The sequence below is a fragment of the Centroberyx affinis genome, unplaced genomic scaffold (assembly GCF_046629955.1).
Source record: "Centroberyx affinis isolate AG114_WGS23_722 - 3 ecotype Tasmania unplaced genomic scaffold, CSIRO-AGI_Caff_v1 ptg003367l_1, whole genome shotgun sequence".
NCBI lineage: Eukaryota > Metazoa > Chordata > Actinopteri > Beryciformes > Berycidae > Centroberyx > Centroberyx affinis.
In genome coordinates this window covers 123,523-140,018 of record NW_027281358.1, presented here as the reverse complement: position 1 = coordinate 140,018, position 16,496 = coordinate 123,523, and the positions used below count along the sequence as shown (strand labels likewise).

General features: G+C 41.1%; 1 protein-coding gene across 1 annotated transcript; it reads right to left on the bottom strand.

The window, feature by feature from the left end:
- Positions 1-1,093: 1,093 nt before the first annotated feature.
- On the bottom strand, positions 1,094-11,782 carry mpzl3 (myelin protein zero-like 3). Its single transcript, XM_071538904.1, has 6 exons — positions 11,510-11,782; positions 8,811-8,977; positions 4,627-4,840; positions 3,575-3,731; positions 2,501-2,570; positions 1,094-2,203 (listed from the first exon to the last, which is right to left on the bottom strand). The coding sequence occupies exons 1-6, from the start codon at positions 11,670-11,672 to the stop codon at positions 2,123-2,125; spliced, it is 852 nt and encodes a 283-aa protein (XP_071395005.1). The 5' UTR covers positions 11,673-11,782; the 3' UTR covers positions 1,094-2,122.
- Between the last annotated feature and the right edge of the window lie 4,714 nt (positions 11,783-16,496).

The window sequence follows — 16,496 nt, the reverse complement described above, 5'->3', positions numbered from 1 at the left end:
TCTCTTTATCATTCCAGCCTGACATAAGGAAGCTGTTGCCATGGTAGTTCAGATGAGGCAGAAATGATAATTGTTTCACCGTGGCAGTGTGTGAATTATTAAAACTTAGAGGAGGGCATGGTAAATTGGGCTGAATGAGAATTAGAACAGAAATGAGACAGAATGAGGACTTATCTGTTTCTATATGTGTTTCATTGGTGGGCTTTTGGGGCTTTTTGTGCCCCTTGAGTCCCATGACTGCATAGATGAGACAGACACTGCAGCAATTTGTTAAGAGGGAATGCTAGTGATGCTTTGAGACTCCAGCCTGTCCTTAGAGTTTTTAAAGGAATATTCAAGAGCATTCATGAATAGTGGAACAGACCCATTCATGAATAGTGCAACAGACCAAAGACAACAAAGAGAGCGAATTAGAAAATGCTAGCCGTATGCTTTCAATTTTACCAACACACTGGCTCTGTTAGCTAACAAGGAAGCATTACTTTGCTTAAGATGATATTTGTATTAATGACACTGGAAAGTCATGTTCATACCATCACAAATCCGAGAGTGTAGCTCAATATGCAAATGAATCATAAGTCATTTATTTTGTGCATAAATGTTGCTAAAAAGTTAATCAGCAAAGAAAAGCTGTACATCCATAGCCAAGACTCTAACATGATACACCATAAAATAACCACATCCATAAAAAATCACAACATCAAAACTCAAACAACCCAAAGGTATGAAGAGCTGGAATGTCAAACTGAGCATGAAAACAGGTGAGACAGTTTTACAGTTCACGCTGAAATCATGACAAGGCACCTCTAATATATAGAGAAGGACTGAATATGTATGAAAATATATACAAGATTCTGTATAAATAGCGTTGAGTATAAGTGGTCACAAATTATACTCCAGATCAAACCATTTATTTTCTATCAAAATATAAAGGATATAACAAAAATCTTCCACTACAGTAAACTACAAATTTAATATAGCCTCTAGGATGTAGGCAATAAATTAGGCAAAACATATTCGGTTTGACACATATCTCCTTCACAATAAGAAATTCTAAAGTGACACATTTAAAAGAACAACATATGAAAGTATAGTGCTTGTCTGTGTGTGTGTGTGTGTGTGTGTGTGTGTGTGTGTGTGTGTGTGTGCATGCACATAGTGAGTTACCTGACAAAAATGTTCTTTCTGTGGGCCTATACAAACAGTATGAACAGGGAGGACTGTAGAGAAGCTGATGAGAAATCTCATGCAGACCACTCAGGTCCAGGAATCTAAGCCTCCGTTTTCTCACAACTCTTTGGTTTAAAAAGCACTGGGCTGGTTCTTGAGACGGCATGAGAAATTTACGACTTTGTTAGGCAGAGATGGTTCAAATGATTGCCTGCAACGTGTTTTCTCATGTTAATGCTGGAGACGTAAAATTCGGATCGTCTCAATACAATTCATATAGTATTTTCCAATGGGATTCAGTCACCACAAATGACTTAGATTAAAGGTTATGAGATTTGTTCCACCAGACGACTGAATTTAAATTCTGTTTTCTAAATTTGTATGGAATAATTGAATTTATTGAAGTTGAAACTGATTATAGAAATCAAACTCATGATGCTCTTACCAAGTTTTTATCCTATTAAAACCATATTGCATTGAAAAGTCCTAGATATTTGGTTTTCTTTAAGAAAGTAAATTGATACTAGACTCTTGATTTGTTCTGACTTGACTTGGTGTTCTACATTTAGACTTCAGACTTGACTTTATACGTGACATTAATGATATGGACTTGACTTGGTGATCTACATTTAGACTTCAGGCTTGACTTTATACGTGACATTAATGATATGGACTTGACTTGGTGATCTACATTTAGACTTGGGACTTGTGCCTCAAGACGTGAGACTGACTTGGTCACACCTCTGCCACAAAGACTCCATCACTAATAGAATGTCCATTGCATTTACCTCCATAGGGAAAAGTGAATGGGTGCATGGTAGAGTGTGGGAGAGAAGAGATTATTTGAATCCAGCACTGGGAGTTTTCAGCAGTCGATTTCAATTCAAAACCTCCCATTCAAAAGGCACCAGGTCCAGATGTTGTGGTTACATCTCCCAACCAGCAGGGGTCTCTAGCACTGGGACTCAGCGAAGCCTTCCTCCCTTGGAGGCCTCTTTTGTTGCATTTGGTACTCTTCCTCATAGTCTGAATCCTGGGCAGACGGGCAGAAAATGAGTCAGTCAGACACACTTACATAGACAGACAGATGAACACAGACACACACACACACACACACACACACACACACACATATACACAGACGCAGACACATATGACAACTGCTTTAGAAAAATCAATATTTTATCAACCCTCAAGTCTTGTTGTCAGACATAGACAGCATGTAAAATTTAGCACGTGAAACGGATCTGGCAGACATGCCTCAATAAGTTATTTATGGGTTGAAAGACCAATAACACAGTGTGGTAAAATGAACTGTTCTGTACTGTACCATCAGACATAGGTCACAGCATGTGTTCCTCTTTTCTTTGGTCCTTGTCGGCTTGATGGCGTACTCCTCTCTGATGGAAGCAGAATGGACAGTAATGTAGGCTAGCAATGACAAAAATCACAACCTGGTGAAAAGGCCTGCTTGTTAAATTGCGACACAGCATTCACTGGGTCCAAATTTGGTTTGAATGGGAAAAATAGTTTTAACTGCAGCTCTGCATCAAACGACAAAGAACAGTAAGAAATAGTAAGGGTCTTAAATTTGAGTGTTAAAAGCTATTGGGTTGTCACAGTTATTACTTCAGATCAGTTAGATTAGTTAAAACGGCATGAGTCTTTCTACAGACTATAGTGTAAGTTTGAACAATAATGACTGGCGTAATACTGAACCCGTTTACACATTTCTAACCCTGTAAGTCAGGAGTATTCGACCATGTCCCACAGGGGCCGAGTGTATGCATTCCAACTACAGATTGCACCAGGTGATTACACAGATTAGTTCCTCCTCTCTGGTTGTAGGTGTGCTAATCAGTGAAATCACCTGGTGTAGTCATTGGTTGGAATGAAAACCTGCATACACTCAGGCCCCGTGGGACATGGTTGAATACCCCTGCCTTGCGTATGTATTACAGAATAGCAATGGGAGGTTTAACTAGTTCTACTTCCTAGCCCAGTAATGCATAAGCCAAAAGAGCCAATGCCAGCTGAAGTAGCCATAAGACATGAAACCCCAGGATTAACCATGAGCAAGCACTTGATTTATTGTGTTCGATGATAGGGGAACGAACAGTGCCATGCTATAAACAGTGTGTGTAGCACAACTAAGATCCTAATTGTAGGCTGTAGTGCTGGACTCCAAACTGGGTGACATCAGCTCATACTATAGATCCCTCTCTAGAACAGGCGGACGCACCAGAAATCAAAGCCTTCACTCAAACTTAAACCTAATTGAAACCTCATCAGTTCTGCAATACAGAACCACTCTGTAACCACAGCTGTAACTATCAAAGCCAGCAATGACTATTATTACCCCCATGGGACCCAGAGCACTGATTGGTTGAATAAATCTACTGACCCCTCAATGACCTCTATGGGCGATCTGTAGGCCTTTGATTGACGGTGCTGCTTGGTGGGACAGAACATTCGTCCAATCAGAACCAGGGTGATGAGAGCGGAGGGGAGGAGGATGAAAGCAAGGAGCACCGCCACGTCAGAGAAGCGTACGCTGGGCACTGGGGAGGGTGATATACGGTTATTAGACACACATTAACATGCTGTTTATAACCACAGAGTAATAATTTGTGTTTTTTTCCCTTAAAAAGACACTATCTTCATATATCTTACATTAGTTTGATACTACTTACTATGATGTACACTATGAATTCAGGGCATAAAGATTTATGTCAGCTTATAAATGTAGGTAAATTCTACACTAGAAATAAAAACGTGGGTAAACTCAACTCAGGTGAGTTACCCTTCACTGCATCCCTGCTTCTTAGCATTTACAGTTTGCTGACAGCAGAGTCAGGCAAATATGTATGAGTCACTGTGGCTAACGTCATAACCGGCTAACAAAAACACAAAATAGACATTTAGATTTATGTACTTTCTGTTCTACTTTATCTAAAAATATGTGGGTTGGCTGGGAATGTACAAGCAGGCAATAAGCAGGGTTTGTTTTTTCCCCTCAGCTCTGCCTCGACATGTGTATCTAATGTGGTGGAAGATTGACTGAATCCAGACACCCTTGGCCATATCAGGACACACGCACTCTTTGATAAAGTCTTTTTGCACAACCTTTTTGAAACATTTCGTGTTGAAAGGGAAGTGATATGAAATCATAGATATTTGAGAAGGTAAAGATGAAATTTAATCAAAGAATGCGTCTGAATTTGGCCAAGAGTGTATGGATTTGTCCATTGTTATATTATATGCATTCAAGCATGGAAAGTATGATCACATCTCAGTAGTTTGAAGAAGTTGGAGCGAGTCAAAAGATTATGTACATGACTAAATCAAGGAAATGAAGAACTCTAAAACAGCCTGAAGAAATGGGCCCCACTCAACTGCATGCGTGTATGTGCATCTGTACATGTGTGTGTGTGTGTGTGCTGTGCCCAGTCTTACCCTTGGGTGTGACACTGAGTACAGTGTGTGAGGTCGGGGACCCGTGGACGTCAGGAGGGTTCCTGACTGAGCACGTATAGGTCCCGTTATCGCTCAGCGTGGCGTTGATCAGGGCGATGGAGGCTTCGCCACGCGCCGGGCTCCCCTGCCACCGGATACGACCGTTAAACTGACCGTCAGTGGGAAGGAACGCCCGGGAGGAGAAGTGGAAGAACTGGAGGGGTTGAGAGTAATGAACACATGAGATGAGGTAGAGGAGGTGATCTTAGGGTCCATGAAACATAATCTTCAATCTAAAAGTAGGCTGTTTCTCTAAACTGACTTTCTGAAGACACAAGGTTTTTGTGTCTGAATGCATACTTGAATTTGTTGTTTTTGTGTTCTCTATTGGTTTTATGCTGATTGCTTCACCGATGCTGTTTGTTTTCTATACTGTTTGCAATGGGTGTTGTAAAGGCAATTGCAACACTTCTGTGTTTTTTTTTATTAATAATACATTTAATTTAGATTTTATTTGTATGAAATGGAGAAACACAAGGAACGACCGTGGTGAGAAAGAGGGAAGAGAGGAAAGAGAGAGAGAAGTATAAAAAGCATTACAAGTGGAGGTGATCCAGGGTTCAGACAGAGGAGATCGAGACAGAGCTGAACAATAAATTGAAGTAATTTATATTCCAGTATGAATTAATGCAATATCTTGACTGCAAAGGTTGCAACATGGGCATTTATTAAAGTCCATATTACAATACACACAATTAATGCATACTTTTATACGAGGTAGTGAGAATGAAAAGATCAGCAGATTGGTCAATGGGAAATAGAGAACATATTAAGTAGAACTATAAGAATGAAAAGTATTAAATATATGAATAACAGGGTGTGTAAAATAACAGCAGCAAAGACAAAGAGACCTCGACAAAGAAAAATCTGTGTGATTTAAACATTTACAGAAATATGATGTTCAGTATGAAAATAAAATAAAATATAAAATAAAAAATATTGGGATATATGCAATATATATGCCAGATATATGTATGTATGATGTATGATATATGAATATGACGAAAAATACGGGATGTGCAAAATGTGTATGGTATTTGTATTATCAGGTCTACAAAAGGCTATACACACATGTAGTGTCTTTTTTTTCCTCATCATGCAGCCTAAATAAAGATCGGGTAAAAAAAAAATGCACATAAGGTTAGAGAGGTTATTCGCTATCGCAAGGATTACACACTGGGAACAATGTCAACAAGAATTATATCGTCTCCCTATAAAAAGCAAACACAGAATCAGCTGAACAATCACTGACACTGACTCAACTTTATGGTTTTACAGCTGGATTCTTCTGGAAGAGGACTGGCATAAATAAACCAAACCCAATCACTCCTCTCCCTCTCCCCGACGCTAACACAAACCACTGCGCTTCATCCATGGCTGATCAACTGAGGAGTTGGCAGAGCTCAACCTACATGAGACCAGCTTGAAGTGACTGACTAGATAAGAGTCTGTTCAGTCTGAAAACAAACATTAGACCCACTGGTCCTGTGGAGCTCAGTGAAGCACTACCACTGCCAAAGTTAGGGGTTGTCTCCTACTGGGGCCACCTACACTAAACATGTACGCATGGTACTGTAAGGCACTTCAGATAAAAGCTTCCACCAAATGACACATGTAAGACCCAATTAGCAACTGTGTTTAACGAATAATGTTTTAGATCATTCTAAGAAGAGGTTTATTTTTAACTATTATTCAGCAGAATTCAATTGCCAGCCATATTAATGTCATCCAATTACCATCAGCTCCCACTGATATTTGATTGAACATTCAGCCTCTCTTGTCCAATCCACAGAATTAATTCTCATCAGGACTGAGGTAATTATGCAGGCCACTGAAGCACCGCAGCAATTCAGATTGACACTAAAGCTTTGGCTGCAAAATTATATTTCTGATGGAGCTTTTCAAATGCTTATTCACGGTCTTTCCCAGGCTGATATACGACCAGGGACAGACAGGCCAATAAACCAGCCAAAACTGTTAATGAAATTGGACGGAGAGTAAATGAAGCCTTAGAAATAGAAATTAGAAACTCGCAGACTTGGGTCCATCTGTGGGCCATATCAAGAAAACGTCACACATTATTTATCGGCACAAACTAGTTTGGGTAAGTGAAAGAAAAGCATAGAGATTGCCATGGGCCAACCCCAGGTAGTTAACACACCCTTTGACGTAATACCATGCTATTTGCTGACACACGTGCGTACACACATACTCTCTCACACTTCCTCCCCCTACACACTTTGAGACCTAACTACTACGTCTTCATGACTAAACCAAACAGCACTCCATATCTGTGGAGCCACAAAACATTAGCCGTCACTTAACTCTGAGTGCTCCTATAGGAAATGACGGCATATACGGTTACAACGACCACACTCTATGGATTCCCATGGTCCAAATGCAATTACATACAACCACACTTGATGGCTATCTTCAAGTCCAAATGGAACTGCTTAAAAGATGTGGTAGATTTTAGTGGATTGGCTGCTCAAACTGGACTCGGGGCGTGCAGGGTTAGAGGACTGAGTGCAGTTGTGGGTCAGGACATATACATCTACGCACATTTAGAACAAGACCACGATACCACCATAGAGGAAGGGGGATTGAGGGAACTGCCTGCCTGAGGTTTCCTTTTGCTGGGGTTAAGATGCAAGGGCCAGAGGGGGTTGTAGAGAGGGAAGGTGAGTGCGTAAAATCTGGACATTAGAGTCAGTGAGAGTGATGCTGATACAGCAGTCTTGTTGGTACACATCCGAGTTAAAGCTAAAGTTGAGGCGAGTTTGTTTCAGCTTGTCAAGCGTGTACTTAGGGAAAAGTTCCGTCTCTATTAAGTCATACCATTGCAGCACGTGTGGGCGGGGCAGTTCAGAAACCAAGAATAGACAAGCTGGTCAAGTATGCAAGTAAAACGAGTAGATGGGCAAACAAGTTATGTTTGCACAGCGTGAGAAATTGAAGTCATGTGCCCTGTACAATGAATACAGTCTGTGTGAACAATATGGAAAACATTCAGTGATACAATAGGTACCATACAACCTATTGTGCTTTAAAACCAATACACTAAGTTCTGCTATACAATACAGTCATATAATAGGATAATTCTGTTTTCACCATTTGACTACAGAAGAAAGCTAAAGTAATACCCATGAGAGCAACGACTTGCCAAAATCAATTATACTTCTGAGTGAAGAGCCATGAATTTATTACCAGATTAAATGCAAGGCCTCTCAAGCTTTTAAGCACACATTTTTGAAACACTTTTTTCCCCATTTTCTAAATGGGGAAAATTATTTTATAGAAAATCATTACGTGGTTTCTCTTTAATAGTGGAGGAAAGTATTACTATTACTGTACTGATCTCCCCACCCCAAACCCTAATATGCAGGGGCAAGTCACTCGCATTTGTGTGCATACATTGTACGTGGGTTTAATATAGACTAACACTTCTACTTGGAACCATGCACAGCAATTCAACTGGTGCTTCTTTGTTCTCATTTGCATTATTTAGTAATTAGTAATCTACTTTCCACTGTATATGGGATTATGAAATCTAAATCTAAACCAACTTAATACTTGTGTCCTTGTGGATAACGTTCTTTCCAGGTTGTCTTGGAAAGAACAACCTACAATGTGAGCACAGAGAACATCTTTACAATTTGACATGGACTGTGAGCTTAACGTTGCGGCTTCAATTAAAACACACAGGTGCTCATTTTATGAGCCAATTCAACCAGCTCTGAATTATAGAGCATAGCGCTGTCTTGCAATGAATCTCAGGGCTTCACATTCGTTCTCATCAGCCAAGTCACCATCTGATGCATCCTCAGATGGCAGGTAACCTTTTGGGATCTTTATCAGTCCTTTGATTTGGAATTGTACTTCATTCGATAATACATCAAATACATCAAGGGGGATGCAAGAACATACAAGACAGCATATTGACAAAGACCCTGTGTCTTGCACCGACCCTTCACACTGATTTGGAGGTCCTGCTGTGCCTATACCAAGTATGTCAGAATGTCTTATGCTCGCAATACGTCTCTGCAAATTCTTGTACGATCATTGTACCTGGCGAATAAAGCGTTTCTGATTTCTGATTGTGGCTCTGATGAGTGTGTACTCACCGTCTGTGGTGGCCCTCCACTCTGCGGCCTGTAAGACCAGTCGACAGACATCCTGCTGGTCGGCCTACTGGTGGAGCTGAAAGTGCAGGACAACGTCACAGCATCCCCTTTGGAGGCATGGAGCTCTGCTGGAGAACTCACTGTGATGGAGGAGACTGGGGAGGGGACTGGAGGGGAAAGGGTAGGAAGGAGGAGAGAAATAGAGGAAAGGCAGAAGGATACGCAACAGAATACATGAAAAGGGTAGGAGAAGATGAGGGAGGTGGAATGATACAGAGGACAGAGGTGAAGAGAGAATGAAAGAAAGGAGAGATGGGCGGATGTTTACAGGTGTAAGGGTTAAGGAGGGATAAACAGAGGGAGGAAAGGTTGGGAGGTTAAATAAAGAGATGAGAGACAAAGAGAAAAGAGGACACATCGTGAATGACATTTTATTCATCTGGAACTCGCTTACATCTGCAAATGTGCCCAGACTTCCCAGCTGTGGTGTTAAAAGTGTCAGCCCAGTACTCAGAAAGGCAAATTCTTCTAGGTAGACAGTGAACTGAGTGACATTCTAATAGAATTTCCTCGTCAGCCTCTCTTGCTGTATCTGACAGGCCTGCAACACATCTGTCTGTCAAGGCCTTTCTATTGCAGAAAAAGTAGCGGGCACGCTATGTTTCCGTGTCTCTGTAGATGTGTTTCATTGTTATCTCTTCACTCAGAACGCCAAGGCAGCCCAGCCGTGGCAGTGCCCACAGCAAACGAGCTCACACGCTGGTACCTGTGAATAAGAATGGAACACTTTCTCTAGGGTTTCTCTTAAGACTCAATGTCATCACATTAACTGAATATGTAGACGAGTTTCATTAATAAGGCTTCATTTCAATAAACCTTGGTTTTCGACTGAAGTCCATAACAACTTGTGAAGGAGAGAGGCGTAGAGGTACAGAATGCCAAATGATGATGTTTAAAACCAACAAACCTCCTATTGTTCTCAATCAATCCCTCCTTGTGGCACCATTTCCACCAACCAGAGTGCATGTGTTAGAGCTAATGATATGGGATATGTATATGTATATATTCATTACCTTGCACCCACACACCAGTGTGTTCAGAGAACATACGGCATACAAGAAAAAGTAACAAGTTTCAACAGCGGGCCACCATCATATTGTTTTCATTTTAGGTGACCCTAACATGAAACACTGGCTATATTTGTATATCAACACCCCAGCAGAGATGTTCATACATTCACTGTATTTTGGGCACAAATGAAACACAAAATCCTTCTCCATTTCAAAGCAAAGGCCTCAAATCGCCTTCTCTCCAAGGGCGAGGTGAGATCCCGACAATCAGCAAATATTTCCGATCTTAGATTGACACCACTGGTTCCATCAAAGACCCAAGCAGCCGTGATAAGAATCATGTTTATCCCACACACAAAGGAGTGTGAGGGATTTCATACGATCAGTCTGCATCATCTGCAAAGACCTCGGGGTGAGCCGGTCGACAACATGAACAAAGTTATCTGAGCATAAAAGTGGAAATCAAGCTGAGGAACCTTGAAAGCTGAACCGCTCTTGAACTTGAAGACATGATAGATGTTGACATACTAGTAATTGGCAACTGGACGGGAAAGTTGGCAGCGGACCAGTGCGCATGTTGACGTGTCAGCCAAAACCTGAAACCTGGCTGATGGATCCTTGAACAAGATGTCTTGACATTGGAAATGTGACAGAAAAAAATAGCTTGTAGGACTATTAAAGTCAGCAGGAAGCTAACATCGTAATGTGTTGGTTTTCCAATAGCCCTTCATGTGACCCTAGCAGGAAAAACTGGCAGATATGCATATCAACACCACAGCAGAGATGTAAACTGACTGTGTTTTGGCAAGACAAAATCCTTCTCCATTTCTTTGGAAGTTTTTATCAAAGAAATTAAGACGCAGACTAGGTCTATCACCATACTGTCTATGGTGATAGACATTTTCATGTGGCCTGTATTTGTCTCAGAGCCAGAGGAAGCCTAGATTTGTGATTTGTCTCTCACTCTTTATCCCCTCAATAAAAGGTCAAATGCATTCAAAGCGAGGCAAACAACTGCACACAGTTCAGAGCCGTGTTTGTAATGTATTTGGCATAGAGACATTGCTCTTCACTCACTGCATTCCGGTTGTCAGGAGCCCTCCAGGCCTCAGGCTTTTAACACTGGCCTGTCATTATTATGGCCTGTGATTGTATCCGCTGTGGCAGCTAATCTATTCCTAGGCCATCTCTACTTAATGCCCACAACGAAAAACAATTCTAATTTTCCTATAGGAACGTACAGTGGGTCTGCGGTCAATAATCAGTTAAATAGTGACCTTATGGAAGGCTACGGGTCTTTCGTTGACCATTCAAAACAGAACACGAGTGTATTTCTACCTTAGGCTTGGACTGTCCCATATGTATCGGGTGACTGAAATTGAGGAGTGACATTGTGAAACGTGTATGGCATTACCTTCAAATACAAAAAACAACATTCAAAAGAAATAGGCCTACGACTTTGACATTATCTTTGTCTAAAATGGGCAGTGGGCTGTAGGCATGTCTACTGGGTCAAATATTAAGTTAGATCTAATTTGATATATTTTTTTGACTAAGTTCTCATTTTCAACTTGATGTTGAAATACAGCGACATGAAAGCGGAGCTCAGGCCTGTGTTAGGCTACTCACCGAAACAACTGACCAAATACAGCAACAAAACGATATTCAGAGGGGTATTCCTGTGGCGTAGTCGACGCATTTTTGAAGTGAAAACGGGTACACAAAAATCGTGACGATAAATCCCCGCAAGTTGAATCAAACTTTCGGTAATACGCCGTCCATATTTTGTCATGACTCGGTCGCTCCGTTCGTAGCACTGCGCTCGCGGACTGCAGGCAGACTACCTGACAAACAGGTGTATCAGGAAGTGGAGCTGTCGGACCTACAACAAGATCAATATATGACTCTTGAGCTCGCCTGAATGAAGAAATAAAACTACTTTGACGAAAAATCACTACACTGACCTTATAATAATCCTATAGTTACTCTATAGTTTGTTTATAGTGACCGTATTGGGCCCAATTCAACCAAACCCCAGCGGTGTGATGCCCACTGTAACCCCATAGCCCTAGGTTTATACCGTATGTTTATCTTATGCCTATCACTATAATATCCCACTATATATAGGTATTGCTTCCTATAAGACACTGTGATGTACTGTGATATTTGGAAATGACACTTTTAAAATTGTCTCATCTGCAAGGGACTGTAGTGTGGAGGCAAACTCTTACGAAACTACTGTAATCCTATAACACATTTTAGAAGGACACTATACTACAGAAACCATAGCAAAACCATAAATCTCAACGGGGATTTTATAGGAATATTAGGGAATAGGGAATATTATAGGATTTTTCTTTTTTTAAAGCACCATGATTAGTTCACTGTAAATCTATTATTGAATGCCACACACGCTATAGTCCCTAACCCTAACCCTGTAATAGGAATATTACAGTGATTTTTCATTTGGTTCTAAAGTTCTCCTAGATGAATAAATAATAATAGAGCAGCACTTTCCAGAACAAAGTTACAAAGCACTTTCCATATGAATTCATTAAATTACAGCTGGAGACAATAATGCATGTTTCAATTGCAGGTGGAAAGTGTAGAATACAAGTTGGATCACCATAGGATTTGCACATCATATATTAATGCTTTTTCTGAAAATATAAGTGATACTTGTTTATATTGTTTATGTGGTTGTTTACCTTATGATGATCAGGGACTGGAGGTCATAATTTACCCACCTTTTTATGGTGTGGAGACAGAATAAAATCACAATAAAATGTAAAAAATTGACTTGCCATTACTGCCATCTTCATCCCCTCATATGACCCCTCTGTGTCAAAGCCCCGGGGCTCTATCCTTCCCTTATCTCCCCAGCCAGCCTCTGTATAAAACCATGGATCCTCCAATGGGACCAGCCTGATATTTCTAGACATATTACCCCACTATCCCTGTCCCCAAGCTCCCGTCTTTAGCTTTGTAATTATCTCTAATGGGAGAAGGTATTTGTTTTTCTAGCCTTTTGCTAGTTCATTTTAACTCTGCTGTAATGCTTTATCTCTCCCTCCCCATGTTTGTACTGAGCCCTTTGAAGTGTATTTATGCCTTTATTTGGTCTTGATTGTCAGTTACGTCCATCTGGTCTGCCGAGAGCGTTTCCTAAATTCTGACAAGAGAAAAGCTGTAGTTTCGTTACATAACCTCATTTCATTTTATGACACATCAGAGGATATCTAATTTGAAGATGGAATAGCAGGGTCCTCTGTTACTCTGGGCCCTTCTTCCCTGAAATACATTGTGTTTGTATCAGTCATGATACCATAATCTGATTCAGTCTTTGACAGAGTTACACGGTGAATGTAGGCTACAGCTGGAAGATTCCACAAAGACTTCCACAAAGAGAAGAAATAAAAAACACAGAAAAACACAGTTGATTTACTAAGGAAATAATCACACACCTTCTAAAAAGGCAAATAGAATTGCACAAACTCATTTGGTTTGAGACTTAATGAGTATGAGCAGGGCACTTAGCCCATGTATTAAATACTGCTTCCGAAATGGATTACAATGAAAAGAAAAAAATAATAATAATAATATTTGCAGGGCCTAGAGGCTCAATGAGGAACATGACTGGGAAAATATAGTTTTCATATAATGAATGGGGATTGTTAGGAATTCAAATGATAACAAAGAATTATAGCTAAATATCTAATTTACAAAAGACTGTGGAAAAATCTTACTGGGAGAATTAATTATACAAAGGTCTGGACAATATGGTTCAGATGTAATGTGGGTGAAATGTCCCATTATGTTGCTGTTAGGTACCCATACTAGGGGCCTTTGAGATGACTACTACCTCTTAATGGAGATCCAGCAATGTTGTCTTTGTTGGTGCAGGGATGCTGCAGTAATATACACAGTATTTTTGGCTTCAGTTCTTACCTGGCTGCATTCACATCCACAGATTTACTTTGTGTTTAGCTTAGTTGCAAAATTAAATTCCATTGCAGAGTTCCAAGAATGACAAGGAATTAATATGATAAGGATGTGGGGATTCAGGTGTTTATAAGCACAGTGTTTTTATGGTATGTGTATCATGTTAACAATATTATGTAACAGTTCCCACATGGAGTCTATTTTGAAGAGATGCTGAGTTAAAGGGCTTTGGCCTCTCTTACCTGGGAGTGTTCACAAGTCCAGCGTTGCATGATGTTTGCATTGTGTTAACTATACCACATAATCTGATTTATTTTGTGAGAGAGACCCCCCATCCTCTTTTGTGCGATGTAAGTCTTATGCTCCTTACCTGGGTATGTTCAGGAGCACAACGTTGCATTGTGTTGCCAATTGTGTGTGTGGATAGAGGGCTCTCTGTCTGGTTACAGTAGTGCGGTTTCAGTTTCAGCCGAAATCTTCCCGCTCACAATGAATGCTCTCCCCACTTACCCACTCTGGCTCTCTGGCGTCACTGGTCAACAAGGGAACTGTTCTTCTGTTGTCAACACTTGGGGGGACCAATAAAGGTGATTTAAATTGTCGGGGGCCAGACGGTGCATGAAACCATTATCCTCCAGCCAAAAACGTGAGAGGCCTTCAGACATCTCATCAGTTTATATGCACCCTGCTGTTGTGTGTGGAGGTGAATAGTTGATGAAAGGTAGCGACTACCACAGTCCAGTCCCTCGTGTGTTTAGGTTCAAAAAGATACTGGCCCTATTATGCTTTCACATATAGAGAAACTTGTCCTGCACTATACAATACACTGCTAATAAGGCTGCTCCTTCTCAGAATGAAAGGATGAATCTGGTGTGTGTGTGTATGTGTATGTTTGTGTGTGTTTGTGTCTGTGTGTGTGTTGAGGGACAAATGGAGGAATACTGTCGCTAGTATAGTTCTCTCCCATGTTCGTCTCACATTCAGGTGTATAGTTACATTCCAACGGGATGATTTGTTTTTCCTTTTGCTACTTGTCGAGCCAAGCCCAGTGTGTGTGTGTGTGTGTGTGTGTGTGTGTGTGTGTGTGTGTGTGTGTGTGTGATGAAATGTAGTACTTTGCCACATTACTGTGCCAGGTACAACCCATCCTAAGGTGTGGAATGCAGGCCGCAATGAGAGAGAGAAAGAACAAGTTAGAGAACGAAAGCGAGAAAGAGGGAGAGAGAAAGAGAAATAGAGAGAGAGAAAGAGAAACAGAGAGGGAAATTCTGATATTATATCATCTTTATAAAGATGGGCCATTCCCTTAAACAAGGCCAATACTAGACCTTTGTCTAGTGAAATGCTTTACGTGGGTTGCTATAATGAAGTTATTGTGGTAGAGAGCTTATTATAAATGAGTCATGACCAAGGAATGGTTGAGAACACCTATTCCAGCAGTTTGATCCACATACTAGCTATCACCTGGTGGGCTGTAGAAGTAGCAATAACACAGACAGAGAGACAGACAGGCAGACAGACAGACAGACAGACAGGCAGGCAGACAGGCAGGCAGACAGACAGACAGACAGACAGACAGGCAAACAGACAGACAGACAGACAGACAGACAGACAGACATAGACACATAAATATCAAGCTCACTACAAGCCTTGATTCTCAGATAGTCACCCAGTGCATTCCAGGTGTTATTTTTTGTGTTTAAAGTGTTGTAAATGACTTACCCAGTTTCCCTCAACCTGCCTCATCTGCTTCTACCTCAGTTAATGATTTCCTACATTTCCCAGAATGCCTTTCGACATCTCCCAGAGAATGGGCATGAACTTGTTGCCTTTAGCTGTGGGTTACATGTGCAAGTGGAGAGCGCAATCGCAATAACAATAGTGACACTGATAGCAGAGTGAGAGAAAGTGAGAGTCGCACCCCTTGTATTTTGTTAAAATATTCCACCTGTCACCTGTAGGGTGTCAGAGGGTTCTTTCAGTGGGTGAGCGCTTAAATGTGGAGTGGAGGCTAGAAAGCGTTCGTACATGACTTCGGCCCTCTTTGCCAACAGCCCAGTGAGGGCAGATCGACCCATTGGGGGCCGAATTCGAAAGGATTAAGGGCAGTTAAGTCTTGTTGGCTCGGCTCTCAGCTGGCCCAGCCATTCGAGTATGGCAGCAGAGTTTGCCCTGTGATCTTCAAACAAGCTGATGCCTATTTTTTTTTAACGTTAGAGGGCTGCGCCTGTTATCACAGAACCATGCATAACTACCATTATCCACGGGGATAAGAAAAAACAGCAATACCAAACAACAAAATGGACTCAGAAACGCAAGGTAGATCGCCAATTGCTGTTTTAAGGGGGATTTTTCCTTTAAGTGTGTGACAGTGTTATTGTTTCTGAAGTTTGTCAAGTGACAAACTCTGATAATCAGGTAAAACAAGTCGTGAACATGTTAATTGCCATACCCGCTGTGGATTATTGATGTGCCGGAATCAGTTGGAGGCCAATCTCTAAGCTCTGCAAGGGCAATTAACAGGAGCCTTGGTGATACAAAGGATATTATCCAGAGACTATGGTGTTGTTTTACCTACTCAACACTACTGGTCTCTCTCTGCAATAAAATGCAGTTATTTATCTAGGATAAATAGACTGTCCTCCCTCTCTGTCTCTCCCTGTTTCTCGCCCAC